Below are 22,308 nucleotides of genomic sequence, written 5' to 3'. Positions count from 1 at the left end.
AGTTGCTTCCCGTTTCCTAGCGCCGCGAGAACACATACGCAATATGCAAGCCTGCCGTTGCAAAATTAAACGCATTTCAGTTATTCAATCCAGTCCTGCACGATGAATGGATGTATGGATGGCGAATCGACTACAAAGGTCATTTTGCACCCAGGAGCATGCCAGCCCCGTTGTTTAGCATAATTCACAACTAGGTGACGGCTCAACTCCGCAGAGGCCTTGGCACAGAACATCACCGGTAGTTCAGCTTCAAGCATCAGTCACCACCTGCACCGCTTCCTGGACAGCCCTCCGAACGAAAAATACCACTGCAGCCAGGAGGGCACAACTGGCCGTTAAATCTTCCAGCAAGAGGCGGGCGGCGAAATTCCGCCAGCACACCTTTCTCTCGCTCTCGCGCTCTCCCGCTCCGATACCACAATGGACCGCGTCTCGCTGGCAGGGAACCGCCTGCGGGTGCCCGGCTTTGCGCTGCTGATTCCATTAGCAGTCCGTGACAGCTGTTCCGAGCGTAACGCATGGCCGTCGTCGGCTCGCCCGGCCTGTGTGTCTCCGGGTCAGAGGGCGCCCCGGCCCAGCCTGGGGGTCCCCGGGCTCCGTGCGGGATCACGGGCCGGCGCCAGCCGGGCCCACACCGGTTGCCGAGAGCACGCCAACGCGCTCGGCGGGTGCCTGAGCAGTAAACCAGGCCGAACGGTGGAGCAGGCATTCAATGGATCTGGTCTACAAGAGCAGTGCGCCTAGAACGAACGGACAGTTCTGATTCAAAAACGCATACTTTGAACATTAACAAAAAGAAAGCCTGAAATATGATAGCGTTGGCGCCCTGTTTTCAGCCACACTGCTACACAAGAAGATAGTGACAATACCAAAAATGCTTTTGTTTGATAGGCTCAATCCATTAAAGGCAATGTTCAACATTTGAAGAAACGGAAGCATCCGATATGATGAAATAAACTCACTTATAAATATTGGCATACCTTTAAGTGAAGACATTTACCTTGACTACAAAATTTCTCTTTCAAAAAGATGTGTTTTTCAATCCGTCACTTTGATTACGTCACGGAACGTTTGCATGACAATGAGGTGCAGCCGCACAAGCCGTGAGAAATCGCCGCCAAAGCACTCAATGGTAGTAGTTCAGAGAGGTGGCCTTGGAGGTGCTGGAGGCGTTTGTTGAGCTAAATAGCACCATATGCTCGAGTTTGCCCCTATCCGTTATGCTCTCGCATATTTAGCCTTGAGTCTAAGGTGTTCACTTGTAATCACATAGTCTGTTGTGGCGCTTTTCTTAAGATATGCGATTAAAAGTCTTATTTCCGTTATAACCAGCACCCACATTCAGCTTCTCATATCGTGTTAGCACAAAAAGTGGTTCATGGGAAAACAGCACATCCGAAACCTTCATAATTCCTCTACCATCGCTTCCTCCTGGCAATCCGCGCGAACACCACCACTTAGATCCGGGCAGGCTGCTTGTGTCAGCCACAAGGGAGCAGGCCAGCCCCGTTGGTAAATGGGGACCCCCGGCCGGGTACCACCCAGCGCACATCGCCGGTGTTAGAGGTCGGTGGTTGACCCTCCCTCCCCCAAGGCGCATGCAAAGCTGCTTCCCGCCGTTAACCATTGTCTTTCAATGCCCATAAAGCCCTAAAATGGTCATTTCTGGCCGAAAGGGCTCTCTCTGTTCCAAGCAACCAAACAACCGAATCGTGGTAAGCCCCTGAACAAACTGCACAACGTTGGTTGACAGCCAAGTGATGTAAACCGTATCTGGAAATCGTGCTCACGAGCGCCAGATATAAACGGCTCGGCGATCATATTCTCTCGGCCGTAAACGCCGCATGGCCGATAGGGTGCCTGCATTTAGGTGACGTTTGTATGGCGTCGTGCATGCCTGAATGGCCTTGAAGCAGTCTGCGCGTCTTCGCGGGAGTGTATCTCAGAAACTAGAGGGCTTTATGTCTTAAGAAGAGCAGGGCTGTGAACTGCTCTCAGTGATCTTCAAAACGATTATTTCCGTTAAAATCCCCATGCAAATGTAAAACACTCCATTAACGTTGCCTTCATAACCTCCGCCCCTTAATATGCTGACGTGCTCCACACGACAAACTAGTTGTGAATCGTGGCTATGAATTGCTCGGCTGCCACGTTCGCACCAAAACGGGCCATGCGCTACACACTGAGGAAATGATGCTCATTTACATCAAAGACTCCTAAATCGTAGAAAAATAGCCTCACATCACAGTATGAAGCCACTTGTTTATCAGACTTTATGTCAGTTTAACAACTGACTTGTTTATGAGACGCATTTTCGCGACAAATATGTCACTCGTTATCACTCCGAGCTTCGTATTCGAGGTGCTGTTTACAATTGCAGACCTTTCACTCACCATCTGGGCCCGATCAACCGACCCTCCCCCTCGCCCTCCCCAACCCCCGCATCCCATACACACCGTCCTTACAGAGGGTCCAAGGTGACACAAGCCAGAACTACTACAAATTAGACACCTTCTAGCCTGCTAGCGTCCTCACGGCCCACCTCAACTTGCACTGATTCCTGGCACGGACAGTCCTCGCCATGCCTTAGTACATATGCACACGTCCGATGCAACGCTTCCTGCCGTGCCGTGCTGAGCTGAGCTCAGCTGAGCTCAGCTGCATTGTGGCGTGATCTCTGTGTCGCAGAGTGTGGTGTAGCGTGGTGTGGTGTGGCGTGGTGTGGTGAGGTGTGGTGCGGTGCGATGTGCCGCGGTGCGGAGCAGTGCGGTGCAGTGCAGTGCGGTGCGGCGCGGTGCGGTGCGGTGCGGTGCGGTGTGGTGCGGTGCGATGTGCCGCGGTGCGGAACAGTGCGGTGCAGTGCAGTGTGCGGTGGCGGCGCGGTGCGGTGCGGTGCGGTGCGGTGCGGTACGGTGCGCCGTGCCGTGCCGTGCCGTGCCGTGCCGTGCCGTGCCGTGCCGTGCCGTGCCGTGCCGTGCCGTGCCGTGCCGCATCAGCGGCGGCGGTGCGCACTGTCTCGGCAAGGCGCGGCCGGCCAGAGCGGAGCGTCCCACCCCGACTCACCTTCACGTACCGTGCCCGTCCGTCGGCATGAAGTTCTCGTAGATGTAGCTGCCGGTGCGCCTCAGCCGCGACTCGGGCGAGTACAACGCTGGAGCGGCTGCCGATCTGGAACGGCCGAGCCCGCGTCAGCAACACCGCGGCCGATCGTGTCAGGGCCGAGGGGCTCGTCAGCGAGGCAGGCCACACTCCACAAATGAGCGAACATCCGTACATATGTCTGGCCTGTCGTCTGGAACAGGAAGCCATCGGCACACATGCATGTCCATTACTAGCGCGTCCTTAGCGGCAATGCAGCTTTGGACGCCAACAGCACTGCGGCAATTGGCGCGGACGGGCCGGTCAGCTGGCGCCGACCGAGCCCTGTCCAGCTGCTCCCGTCGGCGGGCGCAGGCGGACAAACACGCCGACGCCACCGTAAACACCGCGCACGGCAACAACGTCCAGGGCACAGGTGCGCCTCCCACACAACATCCATGGACATCCAGACAAAGCCGAGCAACACGGGCGGCTCCCCCCCCCCCCCCCCTCTTCCCGGAATATGTGGAAAGTTCCACTCGTGGCCGCCGGGCGGATTCGACGCGCCGCTCGGCCCGGGCCAGAGTCAGGCGGGCGGGAAGGGTAGCCCGAGGAGGAGGTGGGCGGTCGATGGGGCCTCGCCAGGCGCGACAACCCGACTCGGCCTCGGTTCCGGGACACGTGGGCCGCGCACCGGTTTCGTGTCGCCGGGCCGAGGCCTTGACGGCCCGGCTGGCACCAGGGCGGGGTAAGCCAGGTCCGGCCCAATCTGCGCAGTCCACTCCCCCCCCCCCCCCCCCCTCCTCCCCTGTCAGCTGCAGCTCGGCAGTGTCAACAGAGGGCTCCGCAGCGGCCGCTGCTGTCACCCCGCCCCCCCCCCCCCCGCCGCATGGACAGAATGACGTCACCAGCGGACGGAGTGACGTCACCAGCTAGCAACGCACGCCAGCTGCCCGGCCGGCGGCCATGACGCGAGGTTTACAAACAGGGCGCTGAGCAGCAACGGAAGGCGAGCCCGCAGCGCCAGCCGCCCGGCCACGGGCATTGGCATGGGCCGCCGCCAGACTCACGCCATGAACATTTTAGCGCATGCGGCCGGAGCTGCGCTCGCGCTGGGCGCGCGTCCGACGCCGTCCGGCCGCGCGCCTCGGCGGACTCGACTGCCGGCTCGGCAGCCCGGCGCCCGCCGCGGCTCCGCTGACGGGAGGTCCGCAGCAACGCACGCTCATCACCGTCAGCTCCAGGGCACCGGGATGCTCCAGGGACGCTGGAGGTCAGCACGTGGATCGCTTTGCATAATTGACGCACAAATCGACCGCGCGGTGAGGAGTGAGGCGGGTCGGCGGATGGACGCCAGTGCGCTGACGCCGGGGACCATCACGGGCCATCACGGGACGGCCGTCTGTGCCGCTCCCACGGCACGACCTGTCCCTCGCATCCCAGCCACGGCCGTTCCCCCAGTGGCCGCCGTTCCAGCCGGCCACGGCCCCAGCGGCAAGGGCCGCGATACCCCATACGCTGAACCGAGCAGCAGAACAGCGGACACCAAAGCCAGGCACACTCACTCACCGGCACCGGGCTATCGCCACGAGTGAACAGCTGTCACGAAAATATCGGGCTGATGCGCTTTAAATGCCCCTCCGGGCGCTGGTCGAGCTTCCAGAAGACGAGTCAACACACAGCCAAACCGGTCTACATTCCAAATGCGTTTGTATTCAGAACACATGACCGCGTCTTTTTAAGCCCATTACCGTACAACACACCTGGGAGGTGTTCACTGACGCTACGCCTTGCCGCTCCTGATCCAGGAGTAGGTCTGTCAATAAATCAGTCCTCCTGTCCACAGTGGTCGCCGGGGACGTACAACGGGCTCGGCGTCAGACGAGCGGAGGTGCGCCCGCCGGCGGCCCCGGCGCCGCGTCCCCGCTCCCGTGTGTGGGGACTGCACAAGCGCGCGCCTACGCCATCCACTCAGCCACAACATGCGGCGTCCAGTCCCGACAGTCGGATCCCACCAGCGCTGATGGAGCACGGAGGGGGACGGAGACGGGATTGAGGGGGAGGGGCATCGGCAGACGCACTGGCCGCTGCCGCCGCCGCCGCCCACTGGCTCGCGCAGCGTGCACCATGGGACGCGGCACAGAGCAGCGCAGCCCAACTCCCACGAGAGGGAGGCCATGCAGCGGGCCGCTCAGCCGGGATACCTCAGATTCGGCCGCGTGGCGATTAAGCGTCACAGCTTGTCGCTCGGGTCAGAAAATGATCGTATTTGTGTGTCACGTCCCTGGAAAATTGTCTACAGCAATATCGCAGAAAAGTATTAGCAAACTTCGACGTTCACAAACAGAAGACTGGCAGACATGCTTGCATAAGCATAGCGTGTCACAAAAACCTTCATGGACCACAATCCTGTACAGGATGAAACACAGCACGAAGGCTGTTCACAGTTCTGGGAAAAGAGAGCCGGCTTTACCAAAGACCCAGCAACCTCCATGCAACGCGAGTATTTTGTTTATGGCCAGTGCCCGGTTGACACGGCAGCCAGGCAGACCGAGACCACGGAGGGCGCGCGCTCCTCAGTCATCCGTCGCCTCCGACCGGGCTGATGCCCCCCGGTGACAACAAGAGGAACACACACGCCGGCCGACAGCGTGACTCAGACCCGGCGTTCCGACCGTCGACCTATGACATCACAGGACGTGCCGACGCCCCAGCCTGGGACGCCGCCTGCCAGAGCGCACGGTGTCTGAGGGGCGACGCCAACACGGAAACGCTGCCGCCGACCACAACTATGCAAAACGTGATGCGATAAAAAAGAGTGGGCCAAGTGGGCCATTTTTTCGTCAGAAAACTGCATTAACGGTGGACGAAGAAGATTAACGAGTTCCGGACTGCTTTTTGATGACAGTTACGTGACATCTGAAGCTGGTGGGTTGATAAATGTGCAGGCCCGACGCTGAAGTTAGACACACTTTTAAAAGCCAGAATTTAAATCACCACATTCCGACGCGACAAAATGTTCTTGGCATATGTATCCCATAGTGTAACAGTTTATTATTTATTACAGCATCGCTTCACCTAACATGACTTTTATCACACGGAGCACTGCTCACCGAAGACCCGATTCTAACCGACCTGTGGGAATATCAGCATAAGACGGATCACAGTGTGGATGCTCGCGTCTGCCTTCATCCGTAAGAATTCTGTGGGCTTTGAATGAATCGTAATAACGGCCCGACCTGAGTGCATTAGCGATCACTCTAAGACAGTGGACGCTTCAGACCCCTCCCTCCACAATAAGGTTTTTCCGGAATAAGCCCTGAAAAGCACTGAGCACGGCTTCTTTCTCGAGGAAATATTGGTGACATTTTGCCTAAAAGGACAACAATCATCTATTGCTATACACTCTAGGCGTCATAAACTGTTTTCTATTCATCTCAACGGCATGACTAACGCTTGCTTTCGAGAGGTCAGGTCATCCAGAGCCAGCCTAAGTCAAACTTCGGCCTGAGTGACTAAATTTTGTCTTTGTTAGGCGAGACGATTTAACCTCAGCAGCGCATGTAATACACTTTTGAAAGGTCCACCATTAACGTAGCTGTCAAGTTCTTAACATAGCCAGACGAGTCAATGCAACAATTGTCCTCACCTTTTTGAACTGACGGGACCATGACAGGTCACACCTGTCGATGTCCGCTAGTGCCCACCGGATGGGCAAGAGCTTTTCTTTTCAAGAGCTTTTTAACGCCATTCTTCGCGCAGTTGTAGCTTACTTCGGTCATGAGAGAACAATAGGGAGCTAACAAGTGCTCATTTGACTCATATGAACTGATTTAACGCATCACAGGTCACATCACACACACACACACACACACACACACATATATATATATATATATATATATATATATATATATATATATATATATTGCTAAAGTATATATAAGTATATATATATATAAGCTAAAGTTGTTCGGTCAAACTTATCTGGCACACTTTGATGGCAGCTTCCCAACGTCCTTTTCCCGTGACTCTAGGTTGGTTGACTTTAAAGTTCTAAGCAGGCCTTCTGAGAATCCCATGCACGGCGAATGGGCAAAAGCGTCCGAAGAGCAATGGTTGCAGAAACCGGAACAAGGCATTCTTTTAGTTAACAATACAGCAGAAGTTGCCGCATGTACTACTGATTCACCTGGCGTCTCCAGTGTCGCCACGTGTTTTTGCCTGCGCTGTAACAATGCTGCACGGTATTCGACCATAGCCTGAGCCATAGCCGGCGGCAGGTTCGCGCCATAAGTACTTCGTTGTCGCAGTGGCTTAGTCCATAACGTTACGACCCAAAGATGTGGTCACGTTCTGCCACTGCCACGTGGCAAACAGATGTGGGATGTCTTCAACGAGAATGCACAATAACGTCTCCAGCCTATTTTCTTCATTGTGCCGGCAAACCAACAAGCCGGTGAACAACACGGGTAAACACCACGGGTCGGCAGAGCGTGCGGGCCGGCTCGAGGCTCACCTTCCTGAAGAGACGCTGGCTGCCACCGCCCGCCGAGGACGGGTAGTAGATGTAGATGTTGTGGTCCTCGGCCGACACCGGCTTCTCCACGAACGGCTTGTTGAAGGTCACGGTGCCCACCTCCACCACGTCGTCGCTCTCCATGAAGTCCCGCTCCTCTGCGAGCGGGGCGGACGGACGCGTCAGCTGTGGCGTCCGACGCGAGGATATTGATGGGACCGGGGGTGATCGGAGCGGCATAATCCTCCGTTGACCAGCGCTCAAAACCGGGACGGATGGGGCTACCGGTGGATCACAGAGAGACCAGAGCCTGAGTAAACTCTGCTGGGTCACAGGCCGGGTAAAGGCCGGGTCATACGCAAAGTGGTCTAATACAAAGCCGCAAATGCAGCGACTTGTCGCCACCCACGCCCACGTACAAAGCCGCCCCAGCACCAATAAAGCCTCTTACGCCAATAGCCGCAGTTTCGATCGGACGCCCTCTCGAAGCCGAAAAACAGCCCCATTCCGTTGAGCTTGACCGCATCGTTAGTGCCGAACCGCCGACCAATATGCGGCTCCTGCCGTTGGCCCGCAGCTGCCCCGGACACCCGGCGCCGGCCGCCGGATGAATGGACGCGTCGGCGGCGGCCCGTTTGGCAGCGGCGCGTGCCGACGGCGGCCCGTTCTGATCGATCGGCACCCTGCCGCTGCAGCGCCACCGCCGAGCTGCGTCCGCTGCCCCGGCGCAGCCCCGACCCGCCACCCCCGGTGGTGCGGCCTCGCCTGGCCAAGCAGGCGCTGCAAAGGACGCGCAGCAGCCCCCGGAGATCGCGACCACCTCGCTAGCCGCCTGGGACGCAAGGTGTGTGTGTACGGGGGGGGGGGGGGGGGCGAGCGTTGAGGCCCTAAGAGCGGCAGTGACCCGGCCGGGCGCATCACCGACAGGCTCGCGGGGTGATGGACGTCGGCCGCCACCTTGCGTCAGGGCCGGGCCCGTCACCGATGACAGGAGGCGCGGCCCTGAGCGCAGGGTTTGTTGACTGACCGCCGGCGTCAGGCTCGGTCCGTCTGCCGCAGCCGGTGGACGGTCGCCGGCGAATGGCGCGGCTGCTGGCCCAAGAGTGGCTGACACTCAGCTGGCGGGTTAGCGGAGGTCGCGAGGCCAGCCACCGCCTCCTGCCCGCGTCAGCGGCATCCGAACCGGCTGAGGACTTTCTCCGCTGACAAAGCGAGGCGAGGCGGGGCGGGGGTAGGGAGGGGGCGGTCACGTGCGCCTGACCACCCTCCGACCCGCATGACGCCCGCCACCGTGTAGCGAGGGTGCTGCGGTGCGGCCCCACGCACGGCCGGCCGTCCCCGCTGAGCCGTCAGCAGCCGGTCAGCCGCCGCGCCTGCCACACGCCACAGCCATCCGCTCCCCAAACAGGAAACACAGCCAGCGGTCCTTAACGCGCGGAAACGCTCCGCTCGCGTGACCGCTATACGGACCGGCGCGACCGCAGGCCCGTGCCGTTCACGCCGGCGCGGCCGCAGCGGCGCGCCCGGCAGCCGGCCGCTCTGGTCGGCGGCCGGCGGCCGGCGACCCTGCCCGTCGCGCCGGCGTGGGGGCGGCCGACGCCACGTCACCGCGCCGTCCGGCCGCCGCCTCCGCAGGCCGGTCCCATACGCGGCGCCGGTGTCGGTAATGCGGTGCAAGTGGGCTGCGAAGGTCAAGAGACGATTCATGGGTGTTATTTACGTCGCGGACAGCGCTGGCACCGAGACGACGGAGCACAGCGCCGACCAGACTCGACGACGGCCGCTGACGCGCACCCTATGGGGCCAAAGCTGCGAGCGGGGTAAGCATCTTTACCGTCGGACGCATTCGTAATGACAAGGAACTGCTTGTCTTGTGCCGCGTAAGAAGAGTCGCATGACATATAAGTCCCCTTAACAGAACACTTGCCGCAGCCCTTTTGGTGAAGGGCGTCTCTGGCGTCGGGTTGTGGTGGCAGTGGTGACGAGCACACGACATGATCGTCGTCACCCGCCTCCAGCCTGCTATGCTCCCAAATTCTGTTCTATTCCGACATCCAAGCTGTTTACACTTGTCATTCTTGGGGTCCAGCAGATGATGAGGAGCACTGGTGAGTCATAACGGCGGTGGCACTACCCAGAAAAGGATTAAATCAGGACTTGCCGAAAAGCTTTCTTGAGTACGTTCCAAGCACGATTAATTATTCACTTCTCACCAAAAATGCGCTAAGTGAAACCCTTTCAGATTGCTCTAAGCACACTCCCAGGAATAGGAGCTTGCCTTTTATTACCCCGTGTAACAGTGGGGTGGTTTGGCAGAGATCGCGGAGAAAAACAGGGAAGGGCTCGAACATTCCAGTGAGATTGTTTTTTACCACGTTTTATGGCCCCTCCCGCAGACAGTGGGGATGTAATGAGGCAGCCACTTTTCGTCTGGTCCGCGTGCACCATCTCGTACACTCCGCGCTCGGCACCTCTGCTATGCGGCATACCCGCCCTGGCCAGGCGGTCACGGTTACTGCGGCACAGCCTACCCGGCGGGCGGGCGGCGGCGCGCTCTAAGGACGGCTCTCCCTGGGTGGCGAACACCAGCGACCTCCGGCGGCTTCCGGCGGACTCCGGCAGACTCCGGCGAACTCCGGCGGCCTCCAGCGAGCCCCAGCGACCTCCGGCGGCCTCCGGCGGACACCGGCAGACTCCGGTGAACTCCGGCGGCCTCCAGCGAGCCCCAGCGACCTCCGGCGGCTTCCGGCGGACTCCGGCAGACTCCGGTGAACTCCGGCGGCCTCCAGCGAACCCCAGCGACCTCCGGCGAACTTCGGTGACCTACGGTGGCCTCCGGCGGCCTCCGGCGGCCTCCGGTGAACTCCGGCGAGCTCCGACGGCCTCCGGCGAACCCCAGCGACCTTCGGCGGACTCAGGCGGACTCCGGCGGACTCCGGCATCCCCCGGCGAACTCCGGCGGCCTCCAGCGAGCCCCAGCGACCTCCGGCGAACTCCGGTGACCTTCGGTGACCTCCGGTGAACTCCGACGGCCTCCGGCGAACCCAAGCGACCTCCGGCGGACTCCGGCGAACTCCGGTGGCCTCCGGCGCGGACTCCGGCGACCTCCGGCGGCCCCCGGCGGACTCGGGCAAACTCCGACAGACTTCGGGCCGCGTCCGTCGCCGGTCTGGGCAACGCTGGCGGTGACGCAGCGGGGGAGGGGGGGGGGGGGGCGCAGCAGCGCGCCAGCTGCCAGCCCCGTATCCAGGTCAGTGCGCGGCAGGAGCCGACGGAGACACAAGCTGCCGCGGGACCTCGCCGCGTCCTTCCGGGCACAGCCCAGCGGTGTCGTCTGCCGGAGAGCCGCCCCGCACGCCACAGGCGGCCGGCCACGGCAGACCCCCACCCAAGCCCAGCCACGATGCGCCCGCCTCCCCTCCCGCAGGACGCCGAGCCGGCGGCACGTACCCACGAAGTCGGGCGCGTCCCGGTCGAGGATGGCGAACCGTGGCAGATCGATGCCCTCCCTCTCCAGCAGCCGGTACACCTTGCGGCGGTCCTGCGGAGCGACGAGACACGTCACCAGCAAGCAGTCACGGCAACAACCTGTGTGGCACACTCAGCGGACCGTGCGGACGGGCCAACACCGCCGGCGGTCGGCTGTTCCCGACGCGCACAGTGGAGCGTCCGCTAACGCGTCCGGTACACACTCCGGAGGGCGAGATCAGGCACGCTGCAGCTGATTGCTGCGATCCAGGCACGTAGTCACCCGCGTTCGGGTTACGAGGCCCCAGTGCGTGCGGACGAACGGTACCACATAACCCCGCGGTCTGCGACACGGACGAAGCCGCAGACGTCGCTGATAACAGAGGCCCCAGTGCAGACGGACGGACGGCACCACATAACCCCACGGTCTGCGACACAGACGAAGCAGCAGACGTCGCTGATAACAAACGTTTTGAAGACAAGCGTTCCACAGCCCAATGCCCGCAGGTCGTTGACGTTCAAAACAACTCTTATGATATCATGTCACGAGTATCGTCCAAGTTATACCGAGAAGTCCCGCGACAAACCACTGCATTCCTCGTGCGAGCGTGCGGCACAGCACCGTAATCAAGCAAATATACATCCTCTTCTGTAAACGTCACCGAGCTTTGGGCTATAGGGGATTGGGACCAGCCGGTGTGAATCCCTAGGGAGCTGCAGCCAGCCGCTGTGCCGGCGGAGGGCCCACCAGCCGACGGCCCGGCGCCCGCGGCGACGGCGGCCTTGCCGCGGTCCCGCCCCGATGGCCGAGTGACGGCGTCATTAGCCGTGCCCATCGGCCGGCCTGGCGCCGCGCCAGCCCGCGGCCGGCCGGCGCACCGCAGCCGGCGGCGGCCGGCGCCGAACGACCGCACGCACGCCATTCGGAGCCGGCGCCGCGCCCCTATATCGCGGCCGTGGCAGATGACCACTTTTTGCGGAGGGACCGCATGGCAACCGGCCCTCGCGGAACGATGGACACCGCTTATTTTTGTCCCGGTGATACACGGTCGGGCAACAGCAAAAACCGGCCAGCAGCAAGGGGCAGGCCGCCGGGCCGGGCCGGTCAGGGAGGGCCGGTCGGGGCGGGCCGGTCAGGGAGGGCCGGCCGGGGCGGGCCGCCCCGACCGTGCTGCCTCGCGCAGCGCTGACAGGTCTGCCGGTGATCTGAAGCCGCGCGCCGCCGGCCGCCGGCTGACCGGCCCGACAATCGGTCCAGGTGCGTGGACGTATCACGGCCACAAACACGCAGGCTTTACGCTGGAAACGGGATTGCCTCCGGGCGCCACGCGCGAGCGCGAGCGGGTGGCGCGCGCCGCAGCGCCCGTCCGAGAACACCCCGGGCCCTCCACGCAGCGGGCGGTACGCAGCGGTCCAGCCGTCGTGACTGCCTGAGTGTCAACCAGGCACACACCGCGGCCAGGACTGTCCGGACTGACGGGAGACGCCGCTCGTCCGGCAGCAGCACAAACAAACACCGGCCAACGTGTGGACGGCCCATCCACTCCGCGACGACGGCCCGTCGCTGGTGTCCGTCACTGGCCACAGCGTGGCGGCGGCCGTCGCAGCTCACCTGCAGCGCGTACTGCATGTTGAGGTTGTTGATGATGAACGGCTTCCGCAGCTGCGAGTACTGGATGGCCTTCTCCAGCGGGAAGCCCTTGGAGTGGAAGGAGATGAGGCAGTCGCAGAGCGGCCAGTTCTCCACCGGCTCCTGGAACGGCAGCGCATGGGCCTCCAGAGACAGCATCGGCAAGAGATGGCCATGGCCCAAGACATGACACGGCCCGAGCAGACGCGCCCGGACACCGTGCCGGCACAAGAAACATGGACCGGGCGGGGCCACGCCCGGAGACCGTGCCGGCACATGAGACATGGGCCGAGCAGGGACGCCCAGGGCCCATGCCGGCACATCAGGCATAGGCCGAGCAAGGACGTAAAGAGACCGTGTCGGCACATGCGGCATGGGCCGAGCAGGGACGTCAAGAGACCGTACCGGCATGTGAGTCATGGGCAGAGCAGGGTCGTGAGAGTATAGCGACACATGGGACATGAGCCGAGCAGGGACGTGAGACTGTAGCAGCACATGGGACATGGGCCGAGCAGGGACGTGAGACGGTAGCGGCACATGAGACATGGGCTGCCCCGCTCTACGCCTCGACGCGCTCGGGACACGCACCTCAAACAGGTTCTGGCAATAAAATAAAAACCCGCCTCAACGTGGTCAGGCCACTCGCTGAATGGAACCGGACCTGACGCGGCGCAGGAACACACGGCGACGGCGCAGAAACACGTGGCGGCAGGCGCACCCAGTGTCGGCAATGGCTCCGGCACCGCGGCACTGGCTGGTTATCGCTCACAAACCAATTAATCCGAAGGTGTTTGTGAGACTCACGGACATTGGTTTGACACATGGTTATGGGGCGTAGATTGGACTTGGGACTGAGGTGAAACACCATCCATTATTCGACATGACGGAACAACGGCGAACGATGAAATCTGCAACTTGCTGATGCAGTTATTGCAATTGCCAAGCGGCTCACAGACACGTGGAGTACAAACCCGAACAGTTTTCGCTAGAATTTGCGCAATTCACTGGAAGGATTGCTGCACAAGAGTAAGGGTTGCCCTGGTGTCCCTAATCAGCGTGGTCATATGGCGAAGTGCCCCTTCACTGAGGTTACCTGCAATGACACGGCTCATTGGTGGGAGGGGGAGGGATATTGGGGCATGACCCGCCGCCGTCAGAATCGCGGTCTTTTCACACGACACTAATACAGTTCCGCTATATAGTGATCAGGAATCCAAGCGGATATGTACGGCATACGCAGCTGAGATATGGTTCACTTCCACGTCAAGGGAAGCCATCATTGACAGCCCATTAATACGTTAAGATACTCGACCTATGAATACAAACTCTACCTCTAAATGGATGCGCTTTGCGTGTCTGTAGTCTGCCCATACTGCGAGGGCCTGTGAATTGGGCATGAAGTCGCCACTCTCTCCAAATTCGCCCTCCTCGTCCAAAATGCTTGTAGCCCCTGCCGTCGTAAAAGTCACGGCCCTGGCTGCCTGAATGCTCACAGAATGGGTTTGCACTCACGACACTCAGCATGCCGTGAGTAAGACGACAAAGATCACAGGGACACGCACTGACGAGACGACACAGATCTCAGGGACACGCACTGACTAGACGACACACATCTCAGGGGCACACACTGACGAGACGACACAGATCTCCGGGACACGCACTGACGAGACGACACAGATCTCAGGGACAAGCACTGACTAGACGACACGGATCTCAGGGACACGCACTGACTAGACAACACAGATCTCAGGGACACGCACTGACTAGACAACACAGATCTCAGGGACACGCACTGATGCAGGCAGCTGACTGACAGCAGAAGCACACCAGCGACCAATCGCCCGATGCAATGACCGTGTTTGACCGGTTTGTAATGCTTTCGAGGCTTTCTGGCGTGACAAATCCCTTTTGAATCAGCATTATGTGTATACCACATATTTCCGTACACACGCAATTCGCATGTGCGTACCAAAATGTGTGTATGTACATTTGTATTGAGAGTTGATATTGATGTTTAACTAGGATGTACGTGCATGAATTAATCGATGTGTTAACGAATGGATATCGTGCATGTTATGTATGAAGTAACGTTCATGGCAATTCATGTAAAAACAGCACGCAGGCACGCATGCATGTATGCTGCGTGCATCGCGCATGTACGCACACATGTTCCACTATGCACACGTGTTATGCATATATATATATATATATATATATATATATATATATATATATATATAAAACATACAATGTTTCCTTCTCGCGAACACCAGCCGCAGAGGCAGCCGTGTTTGGAGGCGGGAGCGGCGCAGCGAGCGCAGCAGCCACCAGCGCCCGGCCGGCCGCCGGCCGTGGCAGGCAGCAGGCAGCGCTGACCGACGAGCAGGCAGCGCTGAGAGCGGCGGCCGGTGCAAGGGCGCCACGGCCGCCGCTCAAGGCTGGCAGGTGGGGCCGTTCCCCGCCGAGCGGCGCCGCCGCCTGTCTCGGTCGTGCGGCCAGTCCGGCCGCCGCAGTGCCGTCGTGCGTTCCCGGCCTCGCCTAGCCACGCGCCCATTTCCAGAAGCCCCGCCTAGTCACGCGCCCACCTTCGGAAGCCCCGCCCAGCCACCAGCCCACGTTCAGAAGCCCCGCCCGGCCACGTGCCCACATTCAGGAGCCCCGCCCAGTCACGCGCCCACCTTCGGGAGCCCGGCCCAGTCATGCGCCCACCTTCCGGAACCCCGCCCAGTCACGCGTCCACCTTCCGAAGCCCCGCCTAGTCACGCGCCCACCTTCGGAAGCCCTGCCCAGCCACGAGCCCACGTTCAGAAGCCCCGCCCGGCCACGTGCCCACATTCAGGAGCCCCGCCCAGTCACGCGCCCACCTTCGGAAGTCCCGCCGAGCCACGCGCCCACCTTCCGGAGCCCGGCCAAGCCACGCGCCCACCTTCAGTAGCCCCACCCAGCCGCGCACCCACCTTCAGGATGACGTGCTCCGGGAAGATGAGACATTTGATGTACTCGAACTCCTCGAGCCGGGTCAGGATCTCCTTCATGGGCCGCGAACCCGACTTCTTTTCCATGGCGCAGATGCCGACCACCACCTGCGGATGGACAGGACCATTCAGACGATGACTAGCGCCGGTACAGGTCAGTACCAGCCCACACCAGGTCCCACCAGCAGTCGACAACGGGCCTCACCACCACCCTCCGGCGGGCGGAGAGCTCAGACTATGACTTGTGTCAGCGCGAGCGGCCCTAGCCAGGGAAGCGTCCATTGGGCGGGACCACCCCCGCGGAGGCACCCGGGAGGGCACACTGCCCGGAGCGGGACCACTCCCACCGGGGCATCTGGGAGGGTACGCTGTCCGGAGCAGGACCACTCGAGGATAAACTGCTCGGAACGGGACCACTCCCGACGAGGCGTCCGGGAGGACACACTGCCTCGAGCGGGACCACTCCCACCGGGGCGCCCGGGAGGACCGGCGGGGACGAGCGCCGGCGCCGACCTCGGCAGCGCCGGCCGCCGCCCACCCGTGACGTCGGCGTCCCCCTCTCCGACGCGAGAGTCGCGCGGATGAGCGGCGCCGCACGGCCGACGATACAGGCCGCCCCCCACGGCCCGTAGACGGCCTTGATAACGTGTCCGGCCCGGGCTGGTCTTGACGGAAGGGAGAGGCCGTCAGAGCCGCCGATGAGTGATGCAGATAACCCATCTGCGGCCCATATCGTTATCCCCACCCCGTGTGACGCCTCACTAGGGCTTACACCGGAGGATGCTCGTTTCAAGAACCGTCAGGTGGTAGCAAAGATTGTGAGTGCTGTGCGAGGTTACATTACAGCTCACACTGACGGCGTTTCGTGTTCAAGGGTTGCTTGGCGAGAGCACGTTTCGTGTGAATGCGGTGCTAGGTTACATTGGGGCTCACGCCGGACAAGTTTCGTCCTTCAGGGGCTGTCTGGTGACAGTATGTATTGTGAATGCGGTGCGAGGTTACATTGGGGCTCACACCGGACAAGTTTCGTCCTTCAGGGGCTGTCTGGTGACAGTATGTATTGTGAATGCGGTGCTAGGTTACACTGGGGCTCACGCCGGACAAGTTTCGTCCTTCAGGGGCTGTCTGGTGACAGTATGTATTGTGAATGCGGTGCTAGGTTACACTGGGGCTCACGCCGGACAAGTTTCGTCATTCGAGCGCGGTCTGGTGAGAGAACAGTTTCTGTTCTGTTCTGCGGCGAGCTGTCGCAGGCCGTCGCATGAATCGCAGCATAAAGTCTGCGAACTCAATGCCAAATACACCATGTCAATGCGACCACATCCATATCACATGTACGGTGGGGCCGTAAGCCCACATCACGAAGTCCACATCACTAAGTCTACATTACTAAGCCCGCATGACTAAGCCCACATCACTAAGTCCATATGACAAGTTCACATCACTAAGTCCGCATCACTAAGCCCACATCATAGGCCGGTCAAAGCCACCTCTGGGGCGGCCGTTGTGCGGCGCCTCCGCGGCGCGCCTCTACGCGTACCGCTGCCCGCGACCCGCAGTCGCGCTCACCTGCTTGCCTTCATCGTCGAACTCATCCGGTATGGAGTCCGCCTGCGGGCACCAGGTCAGAGGTCAGAGGTCAGAGGTCAGCATCACGGCCAGAGGGCGTGACACCGGCGCTGACACTACGTCACCGCACCGGCGCGTCATCTGACGCGCCATCAGTAACGGCCGACACGGAGGCAGCTGCCGCACAACGCGTGCACAGGGCGGGGTGCGGTCGGCAAACAAACTACTGCCACTCGGAAGCGGGATTACCGGCACGCCCCCCAACGACGCCTCGCTGGCAGTCCAGCCTGTGATCCGGACTTTGTTGACAAGGAAGAGAAGAGACGAAGTCCTGCTATCGACACATGGGACGTCGTATCTGAACTTGGTATGTACCTATGAGCTCGATCGGAAAACATCCGGCAGAATAAAGCGTCGACCCAGGCCTCTGTCATAGTGCTCAAACAAACACGTGCCGATAGTCGAGAGCCCTGAAGACGGCCAGCCAAGCAAACACCACGACAAATATGCTGCTTGAGATTAATGGGGACCACAGGTCATTCGGTGTCGGGCAGCACCGTGGACACAGCTGAGCTAAGGCCAGACTCTGGCAACTCACGGCAAGATGGGCAGAAGTGAAACACAGCAACACACACGGCACAGGAGCTCCTCGAGAGCCTCTACACGGGTCCGGATGCGGTTACAGCGGAGGGCCTGCGGACCAGGCAGGCCACACATGCGCGGTACAGAAGCCGCATGCCACGCGCCGCAACCCCAGCAGCGCCCGGCGCCGGGAGGCTGTTAGAGGCACGACCGCCGGGGCCCGGCGCCGGGAGGCTGTTAGAGGCACGACTGCCGGGGCCCAGCGCCGAACGGGTGTTAGAGGCACGAACCGGGGCCCAGCGCCGGAAGCTGTAGAGGCACGACCGCCGGGCCCGGCGCCGGGCGGTGTTAGAGCGCGCACCAGCGTCATGCAGAGCGGGCGGCCCTGACGCCCCACACCGGCCAGGCCAACAAGGCTCGGCGCCGGGCGAGCCACCACGTGACACGTGCCGCCGGCGGGCGGCCGCTCGGCCCGGCCAGACGTCACGCTGTCACGTGCCGGCGCGGTCGGCCTGGGCGTGGCGGCCAAGGTCGGCGCGCCGCTCGACAGGTGCGCGGCAGACGCAGCCGCCCGGACGGGAATGTGACCGCATCAGGTGACGTGCCGGACGGGAATGTGACGGGGTCACGTGACGCGCCCACCTTCCCGGCGGCGGTGCTCGCGGCACAAATGCCGGAGATGGCGCGACACCGGAACTGACGCACGCACAAGCCATGAGGGGAACAAGGCCGCGAGGCCTCCGTCTCCTTGGGGCACTTCGAAGAATCGCTCGACCACTCAGTCACTACCTGCACCTGGGCGATTCGGGGGAAATGGCTCCATCAGCCGACATCATGTATAAGTTACAGCCTGGCGAGACGCGCGTATGTCATAGGCACCCGTCAAAAGACCGCCTTTCAGAATAAAACCGCCTTTGCAACTCATTGCTAGGTTGCTTATACAACCATCACGGACCAGGGCCAAGGAGGGAAGAGGGCCACTCTGCCCTTGAACACGGAAAATGACACCAACCCACCGCTTTTAAAAAATCATAGGGCGCTATACTGAAGCCCCATAGGGTGCTGCTACGCTGGACGAAACGTCGCCGGCAAGACCGATGATGTGTTGGATTTTAACAGCGAGTGCTCCAGCTGCTGAGGTTATGTTACCCCAGATCTTGACAATCAACAACAGAGGACCCGAATAGACTGCACACCCAGTCTCTATCATCGAGCTGACGGAAGTTTGCAACAAACAATTGTACACACATCCTAACCACCGAGCTCTTAAAAGTTTGGGCGCCGCGTGAAATGCGGCCATGTTTAGTGCCAGCCGGTGCCGGCTTTCACTCCTCGAAAGTGTGAAATAACTTACAACGATCGCGATTCTAACTCACTCTCTCGCCGTCAATGGCGGCGCATAAAACACTGGTGAAGATGAACTCACACATGTGAGGGTTCGATGATGATGACTGGTATTATAGAGCGCGTCGACTACTGAGGCCATTTCGCACTCTACTCACATCTTAACTGTACGGCGATTTTAGGGTGTGATAATATGGAGAGCTCCGTAACATATCGTATCGTAATATCTTTGCGTAACTTAACGCAAAGTCGTCGACCACTCCCGGGGTTAGAAATTCTCGCAGTGCCCCGACCCATCCTCTAGGTGTGTTTATGCGTTGGACAGTTGAACAGCGGGACAATCAGCCTGGGTCGCCAGAGACACGGGTTCGGCGCAACTCAGCGTGGAACTTTACCACCCGCCGACAGCGCTGACACCAGAGCTGACCACAGCTCTACTGGCTGACACCGGAGCTGACCCCAACTCCACTGGTTGACACCGGAGCCGATCACAGCGCCATTGGCTGACACCGGAGCTGACCACAGTTCCACCGGTTAACATCGGAGCTGCCCAAGCCGCGGCCATTCGGCAAATGCCGACGATAGTGACGAAGGCAGACCAGAGGGAGCAGTTTGTCGCAGGAGGGGGGGGGGGGGGGGGCAGAGGAGCAGCCCTTGCCCCTTCCCCTCTCTTAGCCCCGAATTTTGTTTAGTTTTGCCACTAGATGGCTTGCGACAGAAAGTTAATTAGTGTATACTTTACATCGAACCAGGCGTGTGGTTTTGTAAAATTTGTTGGGCGCTGAGCCCGGAAAGATGACCAGGCATGAGCAAAAAAATGCCACACAACGACTTTCTTCTCATCTTGTTCCTATTTGTCTTCTCTTCCCTCTCCCTCCCCACTCCCACCCATACCCTCCCTTTCGGCTGAATAGTAGTTCACACCCTTGGATTGGGCGATACAGTGAGATTGATCGCCACTGACCAGATGGATACGAACGAGTAATATTTGAGACTTTCTTCGGACTTCCGACGAGTTCCCACTGAGCTCCGGGACCACCGCCCGCTCAGGACCACCCTGGCTGCCTGCCCGCGCAGTGGGCGGATAGAGCGTGCTGTGTGTTGCGCCCCACGGACTGGCCACACGACGTGCCGGTAATTGGCCGAGTCGAGTGCGCAATCGATGCCAGTCGGCGCCGCGCCGCGGCCCGCCAGCTCGGACGGAAACGCCGAAAGGAATGAGGTAATGAGGAAATGTCCATGATCGAACGACCCCCTCCCCTTCCCCAGCAGAGCGGCAGCACCAGCGGAGGACGGTGCTGGTGTGCCGGTCACTGCGCCGGACCGTGGACGGCCGTGGACGGGACTAGCCGCGTGAACACGCACGGACTGGCCAGTCATGGGCTGGCCAGCCCCGCGGCGCAGCATCAGCCGGCCGACGATAGCGCAGCGATCAGATCCAGCCACACTGTAAGGGATTTCCAGACTACGTAAGCTTTTTCGTGAGATCCGGGTCATAAAAGGGAACAAGTCCAGAATTACCGACCTTGTCATGTTTTTTTTCGCGTCCCACTCTCTGTTCCCAGTCTGTCCCGATAGATGAGCTAGTCAGCGAATCCGCCTTCCACTTCACCCACCCGTGGCGGAGTGGATTCAAGTCGACATAGACGCTCGCTATTTGCCCTTAACTGGAATGGCTTGCGGCCGCGCTGAGGGGCAGGCGCCGTCTGAGGGTAGGCCGGACCGTGTCGAGCATCGGCACGTGAATCTTTCGCTGCAAAATTCGGTGGTTGATTCGGAATGCACGGCCGGATGGTGGAGTTCGGGTTCATGCAGCAGCCCTGTGTTGAGCGCGGGCGCTGATCCCAGAAATCCGTATTTACAAACGATTTGGAGTTCGTCTTGAGCCCGCATATCGTGCCGCCCTGGTGGTATCGATGTGAAGGAGGACGCATCAGATATCTCCCTAGTGAAAACCAGCCTGCCTGTTAAGTTCATCGACGTCGAAGTGCTAGAAGCAGAAAATCCTTCGACATCATGAGGAATGAATGGTGTGAGGTGGGTACCAAAGCTCCATCCTGTTTTCATCTTTCTTGGACCTCTTCAAACTCCGCAGTACTCATTCAAAAATGCCGCTGGTAGGCAACTGGGACGTTTACGTAAGGTTCCTCCACGTGAGTACGGACTTCCCCGCAGCGTTCGCAGCTGATTATGCGTCAAGATTTTCCGAGTTCGAATCAACGTTTTGAGGGTTCGACGATTCGCAAGATTAAAATGAATTCGAGCACATTTGAATCCTGCGAATCCGCATCCTCCTTCGCTCTGCTACGCGCTGTATATTTAAATTGAACCCTGCTGCTGTCTAAAGCAGCAGACAACCAATAAGCAAACAACTTTGTTTGTCTTCGTAATCACATCAATCCCGGAAATTACACGAAAATAGATGCCACAAAAACCGAACACGCACCCAATCTCCCCGAGATTTACTGAATGATCCCCTTTTATATGGCACGGGCTTTAACGATACGGACGGGCGCAAATGACCATTACAGTTGACGCACACCTGAAACACAATAACTGGCAGATAACGGACATCAGAGAACCGGCGGCGGACGAGCCCGACCGGCGTCGGTGGCCGCGGGCGACGGTGTCTGGAGGCGGCGGACGACCCCGACCGGCGTCGGTGGCCGCGGGCGACGGTGTCTGGAGGCGGCGGACGACCCCGACCGGCGTCGGTCGCCGCGGGCGACGGTGTCTGGAGGCGGCTGACGAGCCCGACAGGCGTCGGTCGCCGTGAGCAACGGTGTCTGGAGGCGGCGGACGACCCCGACCGGCGTCGGTCGCCGCGGGCGACGGTGTTTGGAGGCGGCGGACGAGCCTAGCGCAGCCGGCAGCAAAGCACGTCGACGCTGACCGGCCAGGACACCTATCAAAGCTGGCCACCACGGCTGGCCAGGAGCGGCACTGCGTCCCTGTGAGCGATCGCAGCTGAAGCTACACAGATGCCCGCGCAGCGCAACCTGGCCTTGATCTCCGCCGACCAAAACAACGTTAGCTGGGGCCTGCCCGTCGCCGTACGACCACCAGTGGCCTGAAATTAGCTTCTGTGTTCCGCTCTACGCCAGCAAACGAGTGCGATTCCGTCGTCTGCAATATCTCGCACG

The 22,308-nt window shown here is 60.3% G+C and overlaps 1 protein-coding gene across 1 annotated transcript in view; it reads right to left on the bottom strand.

Moving 5' to 3' along the window:
- Positions 1-22,308, bottom strand: part of LOC119098357 (inositol hexakisphosphate and diphosphoinositol-pentakisphosphate kinase 2) — a gene marked incomplete in the record, with an annotated part of 85,522 nt that overhangs the window by 62,671 nt on the left and 543 nt on the right. Inside the window, 6 exon segments of the mRNA XM_037221277.1 lie at positions 3,151-3,168; positions 7,598-7,755; positions 11,048-11,138; positions 12,678-12,818; positions 15,653-15,778; positions 17,240-17,281. Coding sequence (XP_037077172.1) covers positions 3,151-3,168; positions 7,598-7,755; positions 11,048-11,138; positions 12,678-12,818; positions 15,653-15,778; positions 17,240-17,281 — 576 coding nt within the window.

This window comes from Pollicipes pollicipes, unplaced genomic scaffold (assembly GCF_011947565.3).
Source record: "Pollicipes pollicipes isolate AB1234 unplaced genomic scaffold, Ppol_2.1 Scaffold_4740;HRSCAF=5597_pilon_pilon_pilon, whole genome shotgun sequence".
Lineage (NCBI taxonomy): Eukaryota > Metazoa > Arthropoda > Thecostraca > Pollicipedomorpha > Pollicipedidae > Pollicipes > Pollicipes pollicipes.
This window is presented reverse-complemented; position numbering and strand designations above follow the sequence as displayed.